The 27,365-nt window shown below is 43.8% G+C and overlaps 1 protein-coding gene across 2 annotated transcripts in view; it reads right to left on the bottom strand.

Moving 5' to 3' along the window:
- Positions 1-27,365, bottom strand: part of tmem132e (transmembrane protein 132E) — a 243,723-nt gene that overhangs the window by 46,780 nt on the left and 169,578 nt on the right. For both annotated transcript variants that reach the window (XM_056594165.1, XM_056594164.1), the window contains exon 3: positions 4,918-5,058. In XM_056594165.1, the coding sequence (XP_056450140.1) occupies positions 4,918-5,058 (141 nt within the window). The remainder of the gene's footprint in view (positions 1-4,917; positions 5,059-27,365) is intronic.

Raw genomic sequence — 27,365 nt, 5'->3', positions numbered from 1 at the left:
TGTGACCACTGCTCAATCCATTTGACTAATGATTTGCCGTCTACATTTGGCGCTCGAAAAAAATATCTATATTTTAAAAGCTGCGTCACAGAGCTTGCAATGGGCGGAGGGTTTCCACCTTTGATCAGGGCCCCTTTTGATCTGATTAATAAGGGGGGTCAAACGCTTTGAGAAATGACGATAGCTAAGAAAACAGCCAAGAGACGTATGCTTACTTAATGGGGACTGATCATACTTCCTGACTGTAACGTGCAAGCATGCACAAATGGCTGACTGTATTTCTTGGCAGCTACGACACAATGGACGGTGGGCACCACATGAATGCCAACCAGCCTTTTACTCACTCATGCAGATCAAGATTTGCAGAGCCATCCTGATTTAGCAACTAACACATTAGCCTCTAAATAGTCACTTAAGAACAAACGTTCTGCAAAATGAATTTTGTCTAAAGTATTCTTATACTGTTTAAAGTTGTGTTAGCTTGCTTGTTGGCTCAGAGAAAATATATATTCCATGAAATTATTTGTTTTCCGGCCAAGATACATGTCAAATGTGAACATTTCCCAAGCTGAAGATTAGGCTCCTTACTTCAATAGTAACTACCTGCATGTCCTTTCGCTTTAACATTTATACAATTGCTTCCTACGATTCCTCTGAATCACTGAATGAAAATACAAGCGTTCAGTAAACGTAATGAATATGAATGAGAATGATAATGAATTCATATAATCATAACTAATAAACATCTCAAATAGGTTGCACAATGGTAATTAAGCACCACCTAACACAAACACTCAAGTCACAACCACACCTACCCAACAATCCACCTGACAAAGCAGCCATGGCTCACGTAAGAGCCAGGGGGACCAAACCGAGAATAAACACACAAGCTTCCCTGTGTGTAGAGGCAAAAACACCCATTTTCCTCAATGTTCTGTTGTTGTTGGTTCGTGTTTGTTTTTTTGATTCACTTCACCGGTAAACACATCCAGATGTTCAAACAGATTGATTCCCGTGATGTGAACACAGGTGACAGGCTCGGGAACGATGATAGCGTGCTTAGGCCTGGGAAGAGTGCTGGCTAAAGGCCTAGGCCATGTAGGTGCTATCCTAAAGAGCGCCACCTTCTGGTGGAGGCTGGTCGCCCTCAAAGGTAAAGAAGAGAGAGAATAATGTGAAAAAATAAATAAAAAATATTTGCCGGGGGGCTTCATTATTTTATGCCTATAGGTAGCAAAGGAACAAAGAAAGAGAGAAAGAAAGACACTTTGAACCTCTGCTCCTCATAATGATTCATTTGCCCTGGCCAGGTGGACATGTTCTCTGCGCACTGAAAGCGGGGGGAATGTGTTACCGTTTGATCCACATCACAACAAGTTGGAGACGGAAGTGCCAGCAATTGCTGACTGACTGATCACAGAGTTCACACATTTCTTCACAGTGAAAAGGCCACAGCCTTCGGGTGCGGAAGAAGAAGGACGGAAAAGCCGAACATCGAGGTGCGTCATCTTATGGTAACATTAAAATGACCCCAAATGGGGCCCGGAAAAAATGTGGGGCCCAAAATGTTTTAAGCGCTATGCGCTCGCACCACATAAATCTCGCCTAGGGCACCAAAAATGGCTACAGCTGGCCTGCCTGGGTCTTACACGGTGGATTGAGGAGGAAACGGGGACGGTTGTGTGGAGCTAGAGGAATGCTAATGACGCGACACCTCGCCACATATGTGTTGTTAAGACATCTAGGTATAAATAAAGTATGAATAAATAAACCCAAAACCTTTTCTGCGGGTTAGGGGGGAGAGCCACAACTCATGAGGGAGGATTAAGATATTGTGGAGAATATGGGACGCTGAATGATTCATGAACACACTAGTTTTATCTAGTAACATGTTTGTTGTTGTCAATTTATCCTAAATCATGCATTGTGCAGAAAATAGTGCGGTATCGGAGATAAAAAACACGGGCAGAGCTTGTTATCCCGGGCTCTGTGTAATTGCATTTGCGTGGGTGATAAAGGTGTTCATTGACATGCTGAAGACTATATTATCTGGGGGATAAACAGCGAAATCATCTTCTGGCTTCGGAACAAATCTTAAGTCCACAGCAGGGGGGTGCTTTCTCTCTAATGATACGTGCATATTTCATATTCAGGGATAAATATTCAGAAGTTATATTTATATATAGATCTGAATATCCCATCAATAATTATTATACTTGCAGAGTTCGAGCCTGTCCAACAGTTAGCAACGGTTGCATCAGGAATGGTTGCATCATTTCTGAAGCATATAATACAATGTATAAGCTATTCTCTTAAGCAATAAGTATAAGCTATTCTCTTAAGCAATTTCCTGCAGTACCACTGTAGGAAAAGATTTAACCATTTACAAAATAAGATTTAAAAGGTATATCAAATCGAGGTTTCAACATTTACCAAGATATCGATCATTGTAGTTCAAAGTAGGGAAGAGAGAACTTTGGGTTTCAAAGAATAAATTGTGTTTGGCCCCGTTGCACGCATCTTGACATAATGGCAGAGATAGTTTGACACGGTTCACTAAATATAGCAATGCAGGGCAGCGCTGAGCCGCTAAGACACAAGGGTTAGAAAAGGAGGTCACGGCCAGAATCGGCTCTTTTGTTTTTTGTGTTTGTATTTTTCAAACTACAGGCTACGTTTTTAATCTCCCAGGCCCTTCAGCTTGACCTGGCAGTCAACCCCACGTCACTACCCACACACCGACCAATCCACGGCTAAGAGGCTAAGGCTCTAGGGCTCCAGAACATATTTGATCTGCACATGCTGGAGGCTTCGCGAGGCTCGCTCCTACGTTTCAAAAACTCTTCGAGCTTCTTCATGTTAATGTGTGCTAATGCGCTTGAACAGTGTATCCCTGGCGTTAGCCTTGCATTGTTTTCATTCCTTTTTGTCTTGCTTGGTATAATGCTTTAGTATTATGATTCCTAAAATTAAATCAGCAGAAGCTTTCTACGAGTATCATTTTACAGCATGAGGCCAACGCACCTTAAGTTATTAAGATGACTGCAATTACCAGGCCTGCAGCACCAGGCCTGTGGTATCTTAATCTTTGATTGAACCAGTTTCCAGTACAAACAGCGAAGGGCCCATTGAACTGAGGGGGCACGTGCCATGTTCAAGATTTTATATTCTCAACTGTAAAATGAACAGATATCTCGTTTACTACTGGCCTGAATTTATAATGTTATCATTTCAAGAAGCTATAACTTGATTGTTAGTAGCGGTCCCAGATTATTTATTTATTTTTCAGAGAAGTATATCCTCATTCTTGCAAAAGGGAGACAAACATTGTATTAGATGGACATCTAATCAAATTTGAAATGTAGGTTTTTACATATCTTCATTTGAACTTTCAGAGCCAAAGTTTCAGAAGTATGGTACTCAATGGACTCTCCATTGTATTTGGCATACTTGATAACTGACATGCATCAAGATCTTCCGCAAATTAAGCAAATGTAGGTGTGTGTGTAGACATGCTGACTAGATGAGAGGGCCAGCGCAGTATAAGAGCTAGGGATTATTTGGTAAAGTAATAAATTGTACTCATCAAAAATAGCTACTAAAGTACACAAGAAAATAACACATCTATCACCTATTTCAGACTGAAGACTCCATCAGTCAGGGCCAGTTCTATGACAGTGGCGCTAGGCTGATAGCAGTGATGCTATTACATGTGTGGCCTACAGATATGTGATGCAAAAATGCTTCGCTATGGGCACAGCGACCTCCATTTGTGCCCTCTTAGGTATAATGGTGTCCCTGCCCAGCATCCTTCATTTGATTCTGGATTCCACACTGAGCCATGACCTCATACCAAAGCCTGCCTATGTCATCGTTTGTGATGTCAAATTAAGGCCCAGATTTTGTAGGAAACCCTAAATGCTGCGCGTAGATACCTGAATTAATGATTGTCCTGCTAATGCACATGTAGCATTTGACTCATGGCGTGCCAGGCAATGCGGAGAGTGCATTGCATTTCAGCTGCATGTTGAACGACTTCACTTTGCAGGATAACCAATACGTCTTAAGTACCGCCAATGCATCCATTAAGGGGGCATATATTATAGAATACAGGTTGCAAAGGAGATTGAAGTTCCTTGCAATGTAACAATTCACATTTATTATTATTTTCTTGTGCACTAGAGCAGCTTTACTGCATGGAGAGATGGTCATCCAACATACTGATCAATAAACTTGTCGATACATCCACAAATGCAGGGCTGAAAGTTTGGGAGCTACCTTGAAGAATTCTCCCTGTTTTCTATAATCAGGGACTGCATATGACAATGTGCTTTTGGTTATCTTTTTAGACTTGATTATGTTTTTCTTGTTACATCTAATTCCATTTTATTGCTGGCATTTAAAATCGTCAATCAAATTGACAGTTCAAAAATACTTATATGCTGTTTTACTTGAACACTTTGGTACATTGTCTATCATCAGCTATGAAGCTTAAGGTGCATTAGGTGACTGCTGAGTAAAGTCTGACTGCTCTCATTGGATTAGTCTTCTGAACCAATTCTGACCCGTCCCACCAAATACAACTACATAAAAAGTCAACTTTAGATCACAAAGAACAGCACAGACTAGTCCTGCAGTGCAAAAGTGAAATAAAACACAACAGCACAATAGTAATGTGGTGTAAATGTGTAATCAGACACAACAGCACAAACTAGTAATGTAGGGCCAATGTGGAGGGACAGGGTCAACTGCTTTTAAAAGAGTGTTTGAGTGTCAAAACACAGTTTTGTTTGTGTGGGTGAGTGAGGATGTGTATCACGCATACTTGCGTTTGTGTGTCTGTGTCTGCGTGTGCATGTTTCACATGTACATGTGTTTGTCGGTCTGTATGCGTGTGTGCTTGACACGTGGACTCACCCAGCCTTTGCCACTTTGTTCTTGCTCACGTCAATGGTGGTGATGGAATGCTTCGCCCCGGACTGCACCTCCCAGTCCACCTTCCACTGGGCGTTCTTTGACTTCGTCTGGAGCAGGTTTACCCCCTTCTTCGCCTTGACCCTTCAGAAACATAATGCATAGGGGGGAAAGGGAAAGGGGAAGGAGAGGAGGAGGAGGAAAAAAAAAGACAGGACAAGCCAATTATATTAGGATGTGTGATTTATGTGCAGGGTCAGAGGTGGGCTCCTCGCGTCACATTTCGGCAGAAGCAATTTGGGAGATGAATCAATGGCAGAGATGAATGTCCACAGACATGTGGCAGCGTGATATATACACAGATAGGGACTACCGTCTTCACTGGTGCAGACCTCAGCCCAAACCCGGCAGTATAGTACTGCACTCCTTCAGGCGTTTCCACAGACAAAGACTGGATGCTGAAGCAGTAGTAAAAAACGACCATGCACATTATCCTTTGTCCAAATGGTGGGTGTTCAAGCAACGATTTCAGGATATTTCCTCCGGTCCACTCTGAAGGTCAGAAACTCTGTGGAACCAGGATGAGGCAGCTGGACACTACTGCAGCTGGTCGGCATTCGGAAAGTGCTACTCAAGCCCACATCAGTAGGGGCAACACAGGGGCCTTTGGGATGAGCGATGGTCTCCCTGCTCCTATAACCCCTTTATAGCACCCCTTTCGCCCCATTATACGCCAATCGCTCAGACTTATTACAGAGGCTGCTTAAATGGCGCACAGTTTGAACTCTGGCCATTTCATCTTTGCCAAGGGGTGGGTGGGGTGGTCTTGGTGTTGGTAATGTGTTGGATGTGGTTTTTAAACAAATGTTAATGTTGCAAACAGTATTGAAGAGCATTATTTAAGTGGCTTCGAGTGGGTTTTCGCGGAGGTGAGACATGACACTTGAAGTTAATGTTAGTTATGTAAGTTAGTGAGTCCCTCTGAGAAAAACATTGATCAGGCCAGGTAAAATGACGAAAGGCAGATATATGCAGTACAGACAGTAATGTTGTATGTTTAATGTGCCAAGGAGCAGTTGAAATCCGTCTTGCTTTCCTCAGAGTGGTAATTGACTCAAGTTGTCCGTCATGGGATAGGTTACGTTGTTCCGTCATACAAGTGTGCAGCCAGTTAACAGGTGAACTCAAGATTAGGCCAATGTGGACGTTAGCAGCTGAAGCTGCCCAGTGGAAGTGGCTCCGGGAGAGATGGTAAAGGTGACATTGCAAGTGGAGTGGGCATAAGTGGATAATTTCCTGGTCCAGAGCAGATAATACCTTATGTGTAATTACACTGATGTGAGCACCATCACTGCTCTGGCTCTATAAAGTTTGACTTCTTTTACCTCCCTTCTGTTTTCTATTACTGAGCCATAACATGTTGTTTCCTCTGTTTCATCCAGTACAGAGCAAATCCATTATTCCAGGAATGGTATAATTGTTTATTAACGTCGGTTGTTGTTGTTGTTGTTGTGGCATAGTTTGAGGGGAGGTTGTGAACCATCGGACGGGTCTGTTTACTGAACACCAGAAGATGGCAAACATTAAAGGTCCCATGGCATGAAAATGTCACTTTATGAGGTTTTCTAACATTAACATGAGTTCTCCCAGCCTGCATATGGTCCCCCAGTAGCTAGTAATGGCGTTAGGTGTAAAACGAACAATAGGTATCCTGCTCTGCTTTTGGAAGAACAAAGCTGAGACGCGCCGATTTGGAATCTTCCCCGTATGTCGTCATACATGTTACCTCCCCTTTCTCTGCTTTGAAGTGAATTTGGCCCGCCAATGAGACAATGTGCTACGATGTGTATGTATACACAATCGCGGTCGACATCGCAGGCAACAATCCCTTTCTCTCCTCCATGTCGCGGTTCAGTCTACCGAACCGCGTGGAAGAACAAGTGGAAGAACCAGAGACGTCGGAGTCGTTTGAGATTCATAATATTGTCTGGAGACACACACAGCTTTTGGCCTTGATAATACATATTATATGATATAGATATCTATGTATAATATGATATTACTACCGAACCGCGTGGAAGAACAAGTGGAAGAACCAGAGACGTCGGAGTCGTTTGAGATTCATAATATTGTCTGGAGACGCACACAGCTTTTGGCCTTGATAATACATATTATATGATATAGATATCTATGTATAATATGATATTATTTAGATATAGAGCTCCAGGACTCCCGCCCGAGCACCCGGAGTGTTCTAGAATATTTACAGAACACGGCCAGAAGCTGTGTGCGCCTCGCCATTGCGATAGATCCACTGTAAACACAAGCACATGGTACCGTGGCCGCAAGCTGCTCAGATCCCCAACCCCACCCTCCACCTTGACCCGCCTCTAAAAAACGACATGTTTGTGGAAAGCTCATTGTGGGACCGGCTCGTAGTGGCTGTAATTCTGCACCAAGGCTAAATTTCTTGAACGTCTTCAAGTACCGTATTAGGGGCCCACTAACAGCTATATAAAAGCATTCATAAAGGAGCATGCCATGGGATCTTTAACAATTTCATATTATATACAACTTCATAAGATAATTTGCTAAGGTTGACAAGATTTGATTACATAACACTACAGGTATGACTGACACAAATCGAATGATACAATTATATTTAGAGAGTATGATTGTTGAAGGATGTTAAAGATTTTAGACGACAAGGTCAACTCACACATGTGATTTAGGGTAGTGGATCCAAACCATTGACTTAAGGTGTTGTACGAAAATGTCATCAAAACCATTTGAGGCTGAGCAAACTGTTCAAGCGGTCCCTTTATACACAATTATAACTGCAAGAAGGCCATGGCCAGTGGGACACAGTGGAAAGAAAAAGACATCAATGCTGCTTATGCTACCAGTGTGTTTATTTAGCCAACATAAATGACCACAATTCATCACTGGAAAATATTACAATGGAAATCCGGCAATGCACTAATATTTAGAACATATTTATTTTTTAAAGATCTCCTATTATACTACTTTTCTGGTCTTAATTTCTTGTTAATGATTCCTATAGGGCAACCTGACACGAATCACAGCACAAAAAACAACATAGATTTTCGGGAAACTCTTCCTCTCATCTTGGCGCTTTCAGCATTCTCTGTCAACAGTCGGCTTCGTCCTTCTCCACCCCCACCCCCTCGCCCCCCTCCTGCCAACCCCACTCCGTTGTGATTGGTTAACTTCCGGAAGACCTGCGAAGGGCATTACCATACATGGAAAATCCGTATTGTTTTGCGTAGATAAATCCCGGAAATTTGAACAAGTGAATCGCGACCGGCGTCCCTAGTGTTTAGCGCTCTGCACAGCCACCCCAGACAGTCAGCAGGGAACACGTCTAAATGCATGTATGTCATTATTTGACACTTAAGTATGGTTAAACATGACTATAAATCATTATAGCAACGTGTATAGGTCATAAAAGTCGAAAAAGCATAATAGGTGCTCTTTAAACATTTCATTTCTTCTATTATTGCCCATTTCAACAATAAAATCGCTTGTACCAACCAAGGTCCTTGTACCACAGGTACACGCATAGGTACTATAGGGTGCATGTACAGGTACACACACACCCAATAGTAATGCACAGCGGATGCCATTAATTCATGTTGTGTGGTTTGACGGATCAGAGGGATGATGTGTGAATTCTCCTGAAACTTAATTTCATCCTAAATTCTCAGGTTTGAGGCCTTGAGCGTAAGCTATTGCCCACTTAAGTGAGACAACCAGGCAGAATGGATTGCTTCCTGGCTCCCCATGTGTTTGTCACTATCGGTGCACAAACAATCTATGGTCGTTGGGCTGCACCGCATTACACAGCCAGTGTCCCACATTATAGGAGAAAAACAAAGTGGAGATACCCTCATTTATTTCTCGCTGTGAATAAAATCCAGCATGTTTTATTCAGTGGATATCAGTTTCCATCTTTGATAAACGACAGAAATGATGACCAGAAATGGTAAAAAGCCCGAGCTGCAAATGCATATGCAGAGTCGGGTCTGCATTCCACGACAACCATAAAGAACAACAATGTCAAGTTGTCACGCATCCTGGGAACCAAACGTCTGACACCTGCCAGACAGCATGTCTGGGAGGCAATGCCGGCCGAGGGATTGTGTTGAATTGATAATTCCCCCCACGTTCTGTAAGCCGCATACAAAAACCAGCCCGGGTTTTACAAGTAATGATGCACCGTGTTTGTCATAAAGTTGAAAGATGTGATACGTTTAGCCATATTTAGAGTTATTTACACACGATAGCATCGCCGGGTCATTTGACAAAATGTGACAGGCTGATTAGTATGGAGGTGTGCGTGTGTGTGTCCCTTGTTTATTAGACACATTTGTCTTGTTTGTTTGACACTGGTCCCCGGGATTTGTCTGTTTATTTATATATTAGGCGTCAAATAAGTAATTTTTTTTGTTTACTCTAGGGTCCATAGATCTGCATGAACATGGCTGTGCACCGCAGTGCAGTCCATAGAGCAGTGAATTGACTGCATAACAATATCACGGATGAGTTCATATGCGTGTTTTTTTTTTTTTTTACAGCGAAAGCCGGGTTAATATGTGAAAATGGCAAAGTAAATGGCCGCCCTCCTACTTGGTGTACATCTGATAATGTGAATGGCGGGGCTGCACACAGAGACCTGGCTGGCAATGGCGTTGGTGTCTCCGAAGAGACAAGCCATTAATCCATTGGACACGCAGACGCAATGGACGGTATTGATCTGAGGCTCATTTTCATGAAATAGGATATGGAAATGAATTATTAATATACTAGAGTCCTGTCTGCTTGCGGCCATTTATCAATAACAGAAATGAGAGAGGGCTCACTTGTACAATTATGAGGCAGGGACTGGGCACCTGATTCACAAATGTCAGAGTGTTCATAACAAACCCACCAAAGATGCATAGATTTAACATTTATTCAGATCACAGTCCAATCCCAAGGATTCGTAATCATTTAGGTGATCAGTATCGATGGGGCATTGGCTGCCGCCTAAGACCAGGCCAAAGCTCTCAGGGCACTAACAGTATTGTCTTCACGGGAATAAATGGATGCTCCCATTTTGCCTTTCTGCTTGCACAACATGACGTCAGTTATTTTTTCAAGCTCGCCAAAAAGCTCTTTGAGATAGATGAAACAACTTAATTGAGAGCACTCTAGTCTGAATATCTGGTTCTCTCAAGGTCCCTATTTACATTCCACCTAAACTTCTGGCTTTAAAAGCACTGATTTTCCATCCTTCACCTCTTTGTTGTTGCTTTGATTGTGTTTCCCAATGCTAGCCTACACAGCCACGCATCCAGCCATCATCCACTTGGACGCGATTAGTCAGAGACATTGAATTATGACCCCAGCAAAAGCAATGGCATGCCGGTGATGAAAGAAAGCACCTTTTCGTCCCTTCCATGTCATTCAACCTATTCACACAGCTGCTGGTGTGATGCCACCGAATACATGACACGGGAGATTTGTAAAAGATTTGCTCGTCTATTGCCTTAGATCTGAGCTGGATTACCTTCGAGCAGCTCGGTTTGACTCGGGCTAAACGCTGAGCTGCAGTAGCGGAAATTGATTGCCACGCTACCGCACTCGGAATAGATTTTGATCACACGCACACTCCCCCCATCAACATTTACATTGCATGAGCGGCTACGCATTACATTCACTTGGACATTGTGAATTCAGCGTTGGAAGGCAACAATGATGAGAAACACTTTACATTTATATTCATTACTCCGCTGTAGCCAGCAGGTAGGGAAACTCCGGTCGGCATGTTGATACCAATCTTTGAAGAGGCATCCCGTGTCGTATTGTACCACTGTTTCTGAATCAGTTGCCCCAACCCTCAGAATCTGCTTAATTTTTCTCAGTGCAATAAAAAGAGGATGAAGCAATACCCGCCGGGAGCCTCAGCAGGAACGGCCCTCTCCGTGGCCCTGTGCTGCTGCTGATTAATGAAAGAGCATAGCGAATGAAAAGAGCATGCTCACAGTGGGGGCTCCTGGTTCTCAGGGATTATTTGGGCACTGACTCTCTGACAGAGTCAGAGCGGCTACGGCCCAACTGGGCCCCGGGCCGCTTGAACCAAGCCGGCGCCATTACCTTCCCGCACCGCCGATGGCTTAATTTGTTCAGCCATGGCGAAACCCATTAGGCCACCCATGGCTGGAGCCTGCCTGACTACCCCGTCAGGGCCGAGCCAAGATCCTCACACTTCTGGCTCCATTACTGGGCAAAAAACCTTCTGATGAAGATGGCCATTTTATAACACGAGGCCCGACTCATCCTAAATCAACACTTAAACACACACTAAAGAGGCCCGTTTTTATTTGGTCGCTCTGTGTCTTTGAGATTTAATCAACTCCGTTTAACCCCCCTGAAGTGTTCGTTCCCTCGTGTGGCATGTTCACTGAGATGGCGTGTTGCACAGCACAGCAGTCCTGTCTCATCTTATCTAAAACAAGATGCTAAGAGCCACCGTCAAGACTCGGAGGGTGCCGCGCCGCGCGCTGCGTCAGTCTCTCAAGCAGCGTACCGTTCTTTGCCTGCGGATCAAAAGCAGCAATCTCAGCACTCATCCTCCAGCACTCTGATATCTACCGCTATCTACCGCTATGGATGTTTTTTTACCACCAACAGGCCTGTAGAGTGATCCCGCAGATAAAGAGGGTGGCACAAGGTCTGGGAACCTCCCCCACAGACATATGTCGTGTCAAGGCGGGCTAGGAAAGAAGAATTGACACTGGGGACAATCGGGGACATTAGGGAGCGAGAGAGACGTTCTGTGATCGGTGCAGGAACAGAACAGGACTTGTGTTCCCAGAATATTCAGAATGACTCAAAAATGCATTGCATTATTGATGAATGGGTGCATCCCATTTATTAGACTGGTGGGATCCAAGCATCAGATAGGATAACATTATAACATACTCTGAACCATGAAAGATAGCACCTCAGGACACAGTTTGACTAGTTTCTCGTGCTGTTCGGTGCTGAAGTAATGGCGTGCAGTTGCTTCAGATAAGAATTTAAACAGTTCCTGTTGGCTACAGTAAAGGTATATTTGACACTTAAAGCAGACATGTGGAATGCATCTCTTCTGTGTTGATAATAAAACAGATAATTTGCAGCCATCCTGTTTGCAAATGTTGATGTAGCATCCGTTTAACATGTTTGGAATAAGAACACGAAACATATTAAAAGAGGGGGGCTGTGTACACTCAGTTGTCTGAGTCCTTGTACAGTGAATTTATAAATGCAGCTGTGTTTGGTATAGAAGGATAAACAAAGCATACTTTTTTTTTTTTCTTTTGCCAGCACCACATATGGTAATGAGAGATCAAGGAGCCATGGAAAGTGAACAAGCGGAGAAATTCAAAAACAATATTTTTGTGTGATGAAAGATTAGTGCAGGTTGAAAAATGCATGGCAAAAAACGCTGCAGGTGCCTATAAGCGTGGCTCATAGTGGGGGATTGAACTGCCACTCTCACGGTGGGCCTCACCGACCTTCCCAGAGGAAGGGCCCCAGGGGGTGCTGCTGTAAGTCGCTTTGGATAAAAGCGCCAGCTAAATAAATGTAATGTAATGTAATGTGTCAAGGGGGGCCTGTTGCCACCACACATGACAAAGAGCACTGTTACATGACTTATCCGCCCGATCCCTGAGAATGCCAATATTCAGGGACACCTCGTGGCTCAACCCTCGGAATGCACTACCCATATAGGTAATACCCCCGTAAGCGACAGTGGCTTGAGTCTGACCTGGGGGTCCTTTGCTACTTGTCTTTTCCTCTCGGAAACCAATTCCCCCTTTCTTCTTCCCTGTTCTGTTCTTAAAAGGCACCAAAGCCAGAAAAGGGGCTGCTCTTCTGCTTCTATAGTGGAATATGAGAGATTGTCAGTTCGCTGACCACAGTATGATAATGTCCTATTTATCCTTTCATTAACTATGAAAGGATGGTGACCTCTCACCGCATCAGACAATCAGTGAACTTTCACTTATATGGCAACTTAATCATCTTCAACCCCCTAATTTGATTAATCACACTGTAATCCAAAATTTTAACACACCCCAAATTGGCCCACATAACAAGAAGAGATGCTAATTTTACAACTCAGGGAAGATTTATTTTATGGCAGGAAGCAGAGCATCGAACACACCCGTATTTTGTCATCAGGAGAAAAAAAGTATGAATGTTAAAATCAAGATTTTGCCTCTGGGTTATGAACATGCTTCAACAGATGGTGGGCTAGTTAAAAAGAAAGTGTGTTCATAAGCTCAGACCACCACCAAGGGTTGGTGGAAGTCAGCCTCACACCCATGTCCCTGCCAGATCCTTCTTTGTTGCTCCAATCGATTTGCTTTCCCTCGGTTTCTTAAAGGCTGTGAACAAACACAGCCCGCTCGTACGGCATGTTCCAACGTCCCAATGGCTGTAATCCCTGTGGGATCCCTCATCAAAAAATTCCTCAACACGGGGGTCTTGCGTCGACAGTAACTCCGGAACAGATTGGAACCCACGCTCTCTCGCTCTCCAACCCTGTACTCCCCCCCCCCCCCCCAACCCCTTCTCCAGTTTGGCCTGGCATCGCAGAGCTGTGGATTGGGATGTCAAAAAATAAACATTTGATCATGGACGGCGGCGGGAAAGCAGCTCCGCAGAGCGCTGCTGGCGCAAGCATCGTCGGCGGGGCCAAACACTCCCGAACACAGCCGTGGCGTTCCCTCTAGCGATGTGCCAGTGACGGCAGAGGAGGAAGTAACAAACAAGTAAAATGTCAGCAGTACCGTGCCGTCTCCCAGGCATTTGCCTCACTCCCTCTTTGCATTGCAGAAAAAATATGAGCCGCTGCTAAATCTGGAAAGAACCCCCCCACCCCACCCCACCCAACCCTCTATTCCCCCCCTCCCACCAACCACTACTCATCTGAAGGCAAGAGCTCCATTAAGCCTTTAAGGGGCACTTAACATGCAACCCCTTCCCACAGTGCAGATCCCCCCCCCGCCCCCTCCCCCAAAGAAAAGATGCCATTTTGTGACGATATGTATAATTCAAAAGTTCGCATTTCTGTCCTCGTCCTTGGCTGGGTTCGCTCTTGTGTGAATGACATGTGATTCGATCACATACTCAGAGGCTCTTGATGTTGCCTAGCCGTGGCCTGTACGGAGATGTGTAGGGACCATTTCTTTCTTTTTTTTTTATCTTTTAAACCAACCTCTATACACCCTTGAACTGCCAGCAGGAAATCCCTGTCAAAGCGGGAGAAAGACACACATTGAAAGTGAAAGAAAGGCCCTTGCCTCTGCGTGACCTTTGTGGATAAAAAGGCTTTGCTTTAATTAAAAGAGGTAACATATTCAAGAAGAAATGTAATAACAGCTTTGGTAGCTCAACAGCCAACTGCAGATTTCAGTATTACTCATCGGCTGGAAAAATATCTCATCTCATGAACCCCGTTATTTTAAATGCAAAGGGCAAATATAGTATATAATTTGAGCTACCAGGAAATGTGACTGATATTTTATTTGAAATAAAGTGCTACCTTTAAAGTGTGAGCATAAAATCGAACAAACCCACTTACAATCGCTCGCTGAAATTGGAAAATAAGTAGCAACAATTGCCATGTCTTGCATTTCAGTTTTCACTATTCAATATTATAATAAAATAATAATGTTATATAATGTTTTAATATTGCATTGCACCTTTACGGTTGAGGGATGAAACCACTTGTATGAAAAATGATACTTACACAAAAAAACTACAATCCAATATTATAGTATTACAACCCTGTAATACAAGCCATTAGCTCGTAGACGGTTGGTTAAACTTGAGACAACAAAGCACTTCTTTCTTCAAAATCCATACTGTGCTCTGACAATCAATACAGCATTTCAAGATGCGTATTCTAAACTTTAGTGATATTTCATCACGCCCATATTACCAACATAGAAAGCTGTCCCACACACCCCTACAAACACACTCCAAATCTCTTAATACACTTGAATAGAAACGGTGCAATCCAATATTAAGTTCAACTAGACAGATCATTGGTCTGCCTGGATGCCTTTCTCCCGTGCTCACACTGCGAGATATGGCGGAGTATAGCACTAAATGCATAATTGCATTTTAATCTGTTTATCTACTGTGTGTTTGTTTACTTATATGATGCACTCCACAATCATGTTCACCATCTGGCGCAGGCTAGCCACCAATGTTCACTTGGCAGAGGGTTCAAGTGTCGAGCCACACAACAAAATATATATAAAAAATGTTTGCTTGTTATCACGGATGGACAAAGGGCCAGCTCTTCTGAGCGGTTATCGGGGGCAGCTGGGAGACCGTGACGGAAAGGCAGACCAGATGACACGACGGTCAGGATGGTGGCTGATTTTGTCATCTCACACTAACGGGAAAACTGGGCCGCGATGGACTGTATTCCAGGGCCAAGTAGTCTCGATTTGGTCGTGTGGTGAAAAACAAGGTGAGTTCACGGGAGGTGAATTCGATGGAGGAGAACAGAGAGAGGGATGGAGAGCTGCACAGTCATTTCCCATTATACGTCTTTGGATATTTTGATTCAATCTTCCAAATAGCACTGCGTTTAAGATGTCTTTGTTCACACCATCAAAGTAATCCGAAAAAAATGGAAACAAGGGACATTTCTTTTGCGTATGCTTTGGTAAACAGCATATACAAAGAGTTGACACGGAAGAGACATCTCTGCTGCTCTCAGAAACAGGACCGCCCAGCAGGACTTTGGGAAATATCTAGACTGCGTAATTATAGAGGAGGGACAGGAATGAGCTTAGACATGCTCATAGTTCTTTCAACTCTGCCTGAGACGTTTTAAAAGAACAATCATGTCCCTGCCCTCTTTCCTCCGATCCGCACTTTTTCTGTATTACAAAAAAGTTAAAGGTGCGATGTGGGTGGTAAGGTCCATCGCTTGCACTTTGTTTAGTCCCAATTCCAAGTAGATCAATATTTCCTTGGATTATTCCGACAGCGGTAAAGAAAGGCCCATAAAAATCGTCAGAAAAAACAAACAATCTGTGATAGAAATCGGCAGCTTGTCTAAACCCTATGCCCTGCAAAACTTTATTGCCGGCCATGACTAGAATAACTAGGGAACAACGCAGATGTCCTTGCCATGTGTTTACTGCTCGGACATCTGGAGAGGTGACACCTGATACCTGGACCTAGACAGCCAGATGTGCATGCCTCCGTAAAAAGGTTGCCGCCGCCACACACGTCAGACCGCATCACCTTAAATGCTGATGTTTCGCGGACTCGATATGGGCACGAGGCGGCTGCTGCTGCCTTGCAACTGAACACAGATCTCCGCGTGACATACTGCTGCCTTCGCATTGAGTCCGGTTGATACTAAGTGAGGCCCCCGAGCAGTGGGTCTGAATTCAGTATTCAAAAACGTAGAAGGAGTAATCCAGGGCAGCAGGCTTTAACTTTGGGCTGCCTTTTGTTGTTGCTGTCTGTTGCAGCTTTTCAAAGTCTGTCAAAAGGTTGGCCAGTCATCCACTGGCCCTGATGAGACATCGCTTCACACTTGTGCGTCGAGATGTCTCGTCAGAACCACACCATACTGCAGGAGAAACGGGGGGAAATCCCTTGGGAAACATTAATACGCCAGAACGATGTGCACTGCAGTAAAAACTGCCACCAACAACTTGGATCAGTCTTGTAAAGGACAAGTTGCATTCCACTCAAAGGCAGTTTTTTTGGGGGGGTGGTCTTCTTTACGGAGAAACGATGGTTTGGGAAAAAGTAAAAGTGCTCTCGGCTCATTTTAACTTTGGAGGCACTACACAAGTCAACGCAGTGAACATTTATACCGTCCTATAAAAAACGTGTGACGTTACAAAAAATAATTGTATTATATTTTATTAGCTCCATAAAGGCAAATGCGTTTAACGGCTCGTGGTTATGCTGTTGGAGTCTGCCCGGTTCGGCTTAAGGTGCAAAGCTCTTTCGGCCAGTTGGTTAACACGGCAGAAATGAACACATGTTTAAGAGAAATGTGAATACATAACCTCCCCACACACAAAATCTCCTCCTCTCTCTCCTGCTTGAACACACTGTCTCTCTCTACTACACACACACACACAAGGCTGGAGGAGAACACGTTGTGGTACAGAGGCGACAGCATTGGCTAGAAAGCAGACCTTCTGGACCACAATTATTCTAAGTAGTTTCCTCCCCATCAGCGGAAGCCATGAGCAGAAGACCCTGGGGTGAGCCAGAACCTTTCCGCGCAGGCAATCGGGGAAATAGCCACTGTCCAATTTATTCGATAAGACGAGTGGAACTCAGCCCTGCCAAATGATGAAGTATAGAAAATAAACTAGGGGGGGTAGGGGGTAGGGGGGAGGGAGAGGGAGAGGGAGAGGGAGAGGGAGAGAGAGAGAGAGAGAGAGAGAGAGAGAGAGAGAGAGAGAGAGAAAGCGAGAGAGAGAGAGAGAGAGAAAGCGAGACAGGTAGACGGAGAGATTTGGGTATCCCAAAATCTCCATCCGCCTGACATTGTCGTAGTAGTGCCCATGTTAAGATATTTTTATCCCAACCACTTAAATAAAATGCAAAGGAGGCAGGGGAAGGGAATGAGGAGTGGGCGGCCTGCATAGAGAACATGCTTTAACCCAGACACAGTGTCCTCACCAGGGAGGGCCATTGTATAACTGCAATTCAGAGATTACCATCGGCTGAAAAACGGGATCTCTGTTGTCCAGAGGCTCTCATGGGTCCACATTCATACTGATATTTTCTTCTTCACAAAAATATATTTTGTCAAGGATTTTCCAGTTGTTACACTGTGATTACATACGGTTTCACGACAGCAGCCCATACATTTTTGGACATGTCAGCCAATCGGGACGAGGGCTTGGCTGTGATTACGACATGGAGATGCTTTGCAGCCTCACTCTCCCTTCGTGTTCACTACTATATTTCATGGATTTCACCATTAGGGTCAGCTCTTTTGATGTTTTCACCCACCCCCGCCCCCGAGGAACTTTCAAGTCCCAATGGGATGACATGAAGGAAGAGGCTTCTCTCCATCTCGAGATGCACACACCCACAAACGTCTGCCCTCTCCAGGGGATGTGCTCGCGTGCACTCACACACACACACACACACACACACACACACACACACACACACACACACACACACACACACACACACACACACACACACACACACACACACACACACACACACACACACACACACGTATGTATGCATGATGCATGCAGATATGCACGCCTATACACATGATATCGTCAAAGATATCGAGACTGAGAATTTAACATTCCATGAGAGAGAGTTTGCATGACTTCCTGGGAAAGAGCCACTCTAGATGAAAACCAAGTCATAATGTACAACGACTGGGCGTGCATATTATGTATGAAACTGTTTTTCAACTGGGCTGAAAGAGCTGATCCGGCTTTTCCCTGCCTCTGTAGAAAATGGTTGGGGTAAAGTGAAATGAAAGAGCCGCCAGCACTGGAGGACATCAAAGTGTAATTCAGTGGCTCATTCTTAAGCAATGAAATAATGTAGCTGGTGATATTGTGGGGAAAAGGAAATGGTGACCGAAAATGACCAAGGCTGCATTGTATGCAAGTGTACATTAAAAAGATAAAAGTGATAGCTGAAGACAAGGCATTGGGTCACGTAAACAAGGACCCTATCAAACCATCAGCCACCACACACGTGTTTTAATGACCTTGGTGAACTAGAGGTTCATACGTGTGCAGAAGAAACAATAGTGAAACATAAGGGGTCCAACTACATAGTAACAGTAACACAAATATTATTTCCATTGGTCGGTATCCCCAACCCATAAACGTATGGAGACACACAATATATCACACAGTTACGTACAGTTATTCATAAATGTGTAATGTATCTCTTTAAGTATGATTATATGTGCGTCAGGGCCAGGGGTATAATGTCTTGCAGAAACAGGTTGCGTTTCAGAGAAATAAATGGCACCTTCACTGTTAAAGGAGTAAAAAAATCAACATCAACAACGTTTATCTCCCAGATGTATATCCTAATCTCTGAAGCACATTCAATCCATATTAATGCTTAAGGGTATCAACCATCACTGCACAGATGGTTGATTTGAAAAATGTACACAAAGAGAGGTGCCTTGACATCGCAGAGGCCGCAGTCCTCTGAATGATGTCAATTATCCAGCTACAAATGGCGGCAACGTTCCGGAGAGACGCCTGTGCGATCTGACATAGCATTGGCCCCGCAAATCTCCCCTCTTTCAAATGCAAATCTACCTTTATTTCCCAGAGGCGCAGGACTTCCCTCCCTTTACACATATTATATGCGACACTGTAAGATAGCGCGAGGGTGAGCGAGAGAGGAAGGAGGAAATCATCCAAGCGCAAGCCATGAATAAGAGGCAGCCGACCACCGTGTAGAGGATCCAAGGAGAGGCTGTCCTTAAGACTTTGTCAAGAGCTCGGGCTTTGAGCCTCCAGTCTTGGTATGTGTTCAGGCAGCGCCGTCTGCTCATCCACGCAGCCCGTGTCAGGCAACTTCTTTGTCGAAACATTCAGTTGCATTTCAAACTACAATCAGAGAGTGGAGCTTCTTTTTTTTCATCCGGTGCTTACTGCCTAATATGAAAGGAATATGGTGAAATGCAGTCTCAGTCATTTTAATTACTCAAAACATGTGTGCCGCAATTCAAATACTTGTAAATTTAGGTCATTATTTCATTATGAAAGTTCCATTATGAAATAATAAAAAAATTATTGTGGTAGCCGATGAGCACTGTGTGAGGTTTGGAACCAAAATCGTACCTGAGACATCTTTTGGACAATGTTCTATGGTTTGTAGCATGTGGATAACCTGTTTCTTTAATTCATAATTGTTGCTGTTCTCAATGGATTTCATTTGCAATTATTTTTGGCAATTCTGACTCCAACGATTGGGAGGAATAGATGATAATGGGTCTGAATAAACTTTTTTGTGGTGTGTTTACACATCAGTATTCAGAAAAGGTGTAGCTATTGAGGCTGCCTCGAGGGCATGTGCAAACCCTATTAGCCTCAAATGAAATTGCTAGGTACGTTTTACCGAGTGCGACACGGTCACAATATTGTTGCGGCAATCAATAGAGTGATTGTATTTAAGAGCTCCCCATCAAAGCGGGTATTACTCGCTCTCGTACCTAGAGGCGTCACATCAAATTGTACTGTTAAAAATCAAATGTTGTCGCTGAAAAACCTCTTTTGGCAGTGGTGCCGCCGGCAGCTGTGCGTTGGGAGTGACGAACCCGCACGGGCCCCTTATTAGCAGAGGGTAGCGCACCGAAGCGTACCCTGTTGAGTGTCACATGTGCACTCATCATAGCGCAGGTAGGGCTCACACTCGATAAGAATGAGTCAAACATAGATGTTAGCTCTCCCACTCACCTCTCTCCCACGTTTAAACGGGCACAATTATCCCACAGTTATTCTCCGTTATTATGAAGGGCCCTCATATTAGCCGTGTGTTGTCTTTACACAGCCAAAGGCGCTCAGACAAATCCATTACTCCCGAGTGTACAAGCCATTCACCTAACCTTTCAGCCAGGAAGCGGAGAATATGATCCCACACCATATCCTTCCTAGACGATAAGTGTCATGTTGAGAATGTCTGAAGATCTATCAAACATCTCAGTCGTCCCACTTACGCTTAAATGTCAACCCCCCCCCCCCCCCCAAAAAAACAGGAATAGGAGCATAGAAATGACATGAAAAGAGGAAGGGAAAACATGTGTTTCTTTCATTTGTCCGGGGCCAGTTATGCGATTGAAGAACTGTCACTGCAGGTAGCCTGTGATTTCAGCCAAAGTGTGATGTAGAAGCTGCCCTAACACCGCCCCGCACACCAGCCGCCCACTAATAGGGGACTTACGCGGTGTGCAAGCACATAATGCACTGTGTACCTTCTGCTGGTTGTAGCGGCTACTCCACAGCACTGTTTACAGGAGAAAGGAGGAAAAATAATCATTGTTACTTTTCCAATATAATAGCATGAACACAAAACGATGCCCAACATAGGGTATTATACAGGCCTACACATGCCATGCCTGTTAACATGGGCATTCTTTGTCATTCATTATTAGTATTGGCATTAAATTAAATTCATAATCAATAATTTTGTATACATATAAATGTACATAGATATATATACATATATAAATGTATATGTATGAGACATTGAGAAACAAGCGTCACTATACACTAAGCATGACCGCAGAAGAGCCATTCAGTTGGCAAACAACGCGTTGCCTTCGGCCGTCAACCGAACACAAAAGAGTGCTTTCATTTCTCTGCTGCCGAGACTTCTCTTATCTCGCTCTATTCTCTCATGTTGTTCATATCCCGTCTTTCTTTTCCTCTTAATCATCCTTTTTCGCTGCTTCAAGTCTCTCCCTCCCACCCTCCCTCCCTCTCAACTAACTTAGATCAGACAAAGCCGTGGACTTCCCAGCTTTACAAGTCGCTCGGGGTAGTGGCAGCACTTAGAGACCCACATCGTACAGGAGAGCACACGGCACGCTATGCTCCTTCGTGCGCCTCGCGCGGCCACCGAGCAATGGCCATCGGTACCGTGCCTGTATATTGACGAAGCCGTAACCTTAATGGGGTTTTCGTACAGCCGCGGTAAAATAAAAAGCCTTCTCTAGTCCTCTGAAAGAGGGCAAATGGAGCAGACGGCAGCGGATGCACTCTCGCCCACCGAGACGCCAGTCGCCTTAACTGCACTAGTATGGCATCTTAGATCGGACAAAATGGCCGACACCTGAGGATCCCTAGGGATGTTGTCTGGGGAGTAGGGGCCCTGTCTTGAAAACTCAAAGACAAACAATGATACATGTATAATATCTACATTGCTACTAGTAGTGTGGGTGTGCATATGTATACAGTATATGTTGTGTTTAACCTTTTTCTATTCTTACTATATAAATGTATATTACTGCCCTGCACTTCGGCCGAATTCCCTGTCTCAATAGTTCCTGTAATCTTAGCTCCTTATTGTGTGGGAAGATTTTTTTTCTGTAGTTTCTGTAAATCCCTCATCTGGTATCAATAAAGCATTTTGTCATTTTGTATTGTATTTTTTCTAAATACTCTCGTGGGTGAAAAATCTGGGTTTTTATATCTAAAAGATTTGTCCTAGAGTAAAGATAATTACGCTTTGTTCATTGTTGTTTTAGTTGGCGCACTGATTATGTTCGGTCTATTTATAAATTGGTTGAACCATGCGCTTCTTTCCTCTCCTTTCAAATCCGTTATTATGGGACTCAGAGTGAGGCAGAGACATCGTCACACCAAGCTGCTCGGGACTTGTCTCACTATGAATAGACAAAAGGAACGGTACGTTGTACGGTGACATAACTCGAAGTGATCCCAAAGTTCACTCACATAACCTTAAAAAGTTTATCCCCTGAGTAAAGAAACCCAGCCATTTCAACCGCCCTTAAATACACTATGGTTTCCTAAACTAAAGACATACGTTATATTAGCATTTGTTAAAGCTAAACTAGTCCATATTGGTTTCTTCCACACCCACATGATGACTAGAGAGAGAATAAAAGTTTATCTCAATTAAGTAAAACAACAGCTTGTCTAGGGCAGTGCTGCTGAGCCAATGACGTACCGTCAGACCCGTCTCCTGCTAGACATTATCTCAGCATTAGAAACAAAGCACCAGAGACCCACAGGGAGTAAATAAAGTAAGACCCTAACGGAATATGAACGTGATATCTCACAAAACTGTCAAATAGGTGCAGTGGGAAAGCGCTGCTTCATATTTATCCTCTATTCAGAAAGCCCAACACATGAATACTGAACAACTTGAGCTCTAAAGCCACGTGTTTATCTAACACACTGGTATGCATAAAGGACATCTGCTGTGCCAGACGTAAACGTGAGCGACGTTCGGCCAGTCTACGAAAATCCGACTCGACGACGAACGATAATGACCTCATTTTGTAGCGCGCGTTAAACGCAAACCACATGCCGAAGAACAAGAGATGAAAGTGGAAAAAAAAGTAGCGTTAAAGAGTCGACCACAAACCGCAGCCAGGAGATCATTAAGGTGCTGCATTAACATGACCTATAGCGTCCTCCCTTCACCACCCCCTCTATTTAATATACATACTGCCGACTCCACTTCCCCTCCTCATCTCACTCCTCCCCCGCTTAATTCCACTCCTCCACTGACTCCTCTTCCTCCCCTCCGTCCCCGGCATTCTAATTGCTGCTGTTTCTTTTTCCCGCCCAAAATAATCCAAGCCACCGCACCGCCGGTTAAAGGAGTTGATGAGGAGTCCCCCCCCCCTCCCCTGCCACCTCCAAGGCTTCGAGCCGAGTAAGCGCTCTCTTGATTGCCTGTTGATTGTGTGTGTGTGTGTGTGTGTGTGTGTGTGTGTGTGTGTGTGTGTGTGTGTGTGTGTGTGTGTGTGTGTGTGTGTGTGTGTGTGTGTGTGTGTGTGTGTGTGTGTGTGTGTGTGTGTGCGCCAGTGTTGACGGACACCGCTCAAGAGTATTCCATCTGCGATAATTTTTCTAGTGGCTTTGCGATAGTGAAAGTTTCAATCACATATCAATGCTGCCATTTTTTAAATAGTATGCAAGTGCCACTTTTCCAAGGCTCAAATCCGCACAATACCGCACAGAATAAAAATTATATGGTTGTTTATAACATGGTTGTTTCTTCCCCTCTGCAGTACCTACAAACTTCTCTGCATTCCTTTGTTATGTGTTTCCTGATTTTATATAAAAACAATATAATTTTTCCTTCCCACCCAAGTTTAAGCCCACATCGAAATTGAATTATCTTCCTCTGGACTTGGTTTGTGAACGGTTAATTTAACAACCAAATAGCCATTTTCCTCAGCCAAATGTGTGCATAGTAAACTGGGTCAATCTTGCCGCTTGCTTTCATCGCCGATACAGGAGGACTCCTTTCATCTCCAATACAAGAACATTCTGGTCCCTGCTCTCTCCAGAGAGACAATACGGGAAGTGGGCCCCGGGAAGGAGAAAATAACATCTCATAATCTTCAGAGAATCAAGACAGGAGCCTCTTCTCTTTGTGATTATAGGTGAAGAAAGCTACTGAAACAATAAGCAAACCTGTCAAGATTACTTCTTGTATCATAGCCTATGAGTTACCCAACTATAGCATAGGCATTATCAATTCATTCTCAGAGTTTGGGGTTTGAATTTGATTATTGTTATTAAGATGAATGACTCCTGTGAGCTTACATTTGTGCGGGGCCTCATGCCAATGTGATAAACAAGGAAATGCCAGTGCGTGTTTAGCGTAGTCCAGTGGTGCTTGGCATTCCATTCATGCGTTTGCTACTAAACCCATTTACTACTAAATACTTAAAAGCTCAGAACTGAATATTTTACTACTCAGACCTGCCAGTTAACCTGCTACACACATATGGTCTCAAAGTATAACCATCCAGTGATGCCAAACCTCCTGAGGGTCACAGAATAATCATGAATATGACGCCTTTATTTTTATTGCGGTATGACCCTTTAACCCCTCGTTGTCGGCTATAATCGGCCCCCAATGTGTGTCTTATAGGGTCTTAGTGTGAAGTAATCCGTTCTGGACTTCTCCTTCTGAAGCACCATTGGAGAACTGAGGAGGCAGTAGCAGTAATTAGCACTGTATCTGCTGAGGACAATGGCTAATGTCCATTAAGTAGGAGAGCAAATATGTTGGCCTGGCCAATACCGATATAACCTTGGCCCTGTGTGAATGTGTATGTAGGAGAGGACTGTAACAGTATGCTTTGCCCAGACTGGCTCAGTCCATTCAAGGTCATTAGTGTTTACTCACTAAACAACATTAGCGTGGTTTTGTTTGAGTGGCGGTGCAGAAATTAGATGATTTCTCAGTGGGTTGGGGTGGTGTAAAAACTGCCAAAGAAAGCTCTGAAATCTGTCTCGGGTTGGGAAGGAGGGAGGGAGGGATAGATGGGGAGGGGAGAGAGAAGATGTGAGCTGATGAGTTGAAGGAGTGTGGACAGGGAAATAAGTGTATTAGAGAGAGAGAGAGAGAGAGAGAGAGAGAGAGAGAGAGAGAGAGAGAGAGAGAGAGAGAGAGAGAGAGAGAGAGAGAGAGAGAGAGAGAGAGAGAGAGATGGCAGACAGATATGGTTGATAGTGGGACAGGGAGCGATGAGCAGCAGCCAGCGATATATCACTGAGCCTTTTTAGTTTTGTCTGGCGTTTGCCAGCAAAGTGGTGTAATCCATTTAAAATGATAAGTATGTGTGTTCGTGTGTGTGTCTGTGTGTCTGCCTGACTGCTGACACAGAGAGAGAGAGAGAGAGAGAGAGAGAGAGAGAGAGAGAGAGAGAGAGAGAGAGAGAGAGAGAGAGAGAGAGAGAGAGAGAGAGAGAGAGAGAGAGAGAGAGAGAGAGAGAGAGAGAGAGAGAGAGAGAGAGAGAGAGAGAGAGAGATCAGGGAGGTAAAGGTGATTCATTTATCAAAGTCCCATCTAGGGTTTTATAATGCTGCAGGGCTTGGTATTAGTATTCAAGTGAGAGCTCATCGTCAGCTTTGATTCAATAATAATAATCAAAACATTGAAATCAAAATGCCATTTAGAGCACATATTAATTAATTCAGCAGCAACATGATGTATTTCCACATAAATCTGGATGTTAGCAAGGGGGGCAAACATACAAGAAATGGGATTTTATCTTTAAGAATTCAATCTTGCCACAGTGATAAAATGCATGTATCCTCAATAGCCAGCTGGATGGTGAAAGATGTTATGATGTTATGATGAGATATGATAGGCCTTACTATTAATCCTGCTAGTGCAGACAGATTCATCCCTTATTCTAAGATCTATAATTACCATGAGTGCACATGTTCTTATCGTAGGTGGCCGGGAGTGGAATGGGAATGGAACCCCTAACCCAGGCAGCATTTACCCCACTCTACCAAGACAGCACCACATTCACACAACATCGCTGTCCTTCAATACATAAACAGCTTAGTTACACCCCTCTTTCAGTTTTACAAGTGTGTTTGTTTGTTTTGTGTTGTCTGAGACTATAAGTATTATCTCCAGTCGTAAGTATAGTAGGAACCCTCTTATCGTGCTGCTATCATTTAGAAAAAACCCTTTATAAATAAAGCACAGTCTCCCTTGGCTAGAAGTCACCGTGGAAGGGTGTCTATTTTAAATCACACACACATCCCTGCAGCAGTTCACCAAGTTTGCTGCATGTGGCTGTAATTGTGACTGACCCCGATGATGGAAGCGATTGCTGCTCATTAAAATGTAAAATACCAGCCAGTGTAGGAGATAATAAATCTAAGAGAGGAATATGAAGCTGAGACAGGAAAAAAATAGAAAGTTTGCCAAGGCCACCATGGCAATGAAAGTGGGCTGGGGAGTGGCCAGACCGGAATTCTAAGAGATGCTACGGCCCCAACATCAGACAGGTACATGTGTGTCTATATATGCACAGCTGCACAAAGGGCGTCATGTCATGTTGTTATGCGTGCATAGGCCTGAGCACGGAAATAACTTCAATACTGGCCCTATAAAAAATAACAGGGCATGAAAAATCAAAGAGTGTTGAGCTGGCTTAACCTTTTGGCATTTTGAGTCTCATGTCCACAATCATTTTCAAATAGCCATTCCCATCATGGCACTGTTAAATTGGCACAGTATCTTCCAGTACATGCTCGTGTTCACATTTGGCTGTTATTCATGCCATTTAAATATGCCATGATTAGACATAAGCAACAGTGAACCGTTATTTTCCCTCTCTCTTTTTGAAAGCTGAAGCATTAAGAAGTAGAGCAGCTAATGGAACTAACTCAATCTGTTTCAGTCACACATGCACAAACACACACACATACACGCACACAAAATCAGCAATACGCATATACTCTGTGAATATTGTGCTTATTTAATGACAGAACCCTTCATTGTTTGGTCGAACAGAGGAACCGGTAGTTAATCATTCCATTAAGGGCATGAGGCCTTAAAGCCCGAATCAAGGCTGATTTGCCCTGTGATTTTCTCTGTACAAATCACAAAAAAAGAGGAAGGGATGGAGTTGTCTCAGAAAAAGCTTAAGTGGGTAAGTGCTGCAAACTTTCTGACACCTATATTCAGTAGTAGGAGTTGTGCTTCTGGTCTAGCCCCAAGGCAGTGAAATCATCAATATAGTAATTACACACTTTCTACAGTCATTTGCATCAGTGACAGATACTGGCTGACATTTTGCTTGTATATAGGGAGCATTTTGGCTGGAAGCCCTGGGACCCCACCAGCAGCTTGTCCTTTAAGCTAGATTAAGTCATGCAAATCGGTCA

This window comes from Gadus chalcogrammus, chromosome 7, assembly GCF_026213295.1.
Source record: "Gadus chalcogrammus isolate NIFS_2021 chromosome 7, NIFS_Gcha_1.0, whole genome shotgun sequence".
Lineage (NCBI taxonomy): Eukaryota > Metazoa > Chordata > Actinopteri > Gadiformes > Gadidae > Gadus > Gadus chalcogrammus.
The sequence above is the reverse complement of the archived record's forward strand: the minus strand, read 5'-3'. Positions and strand labels throughout refer to the sequence as shown.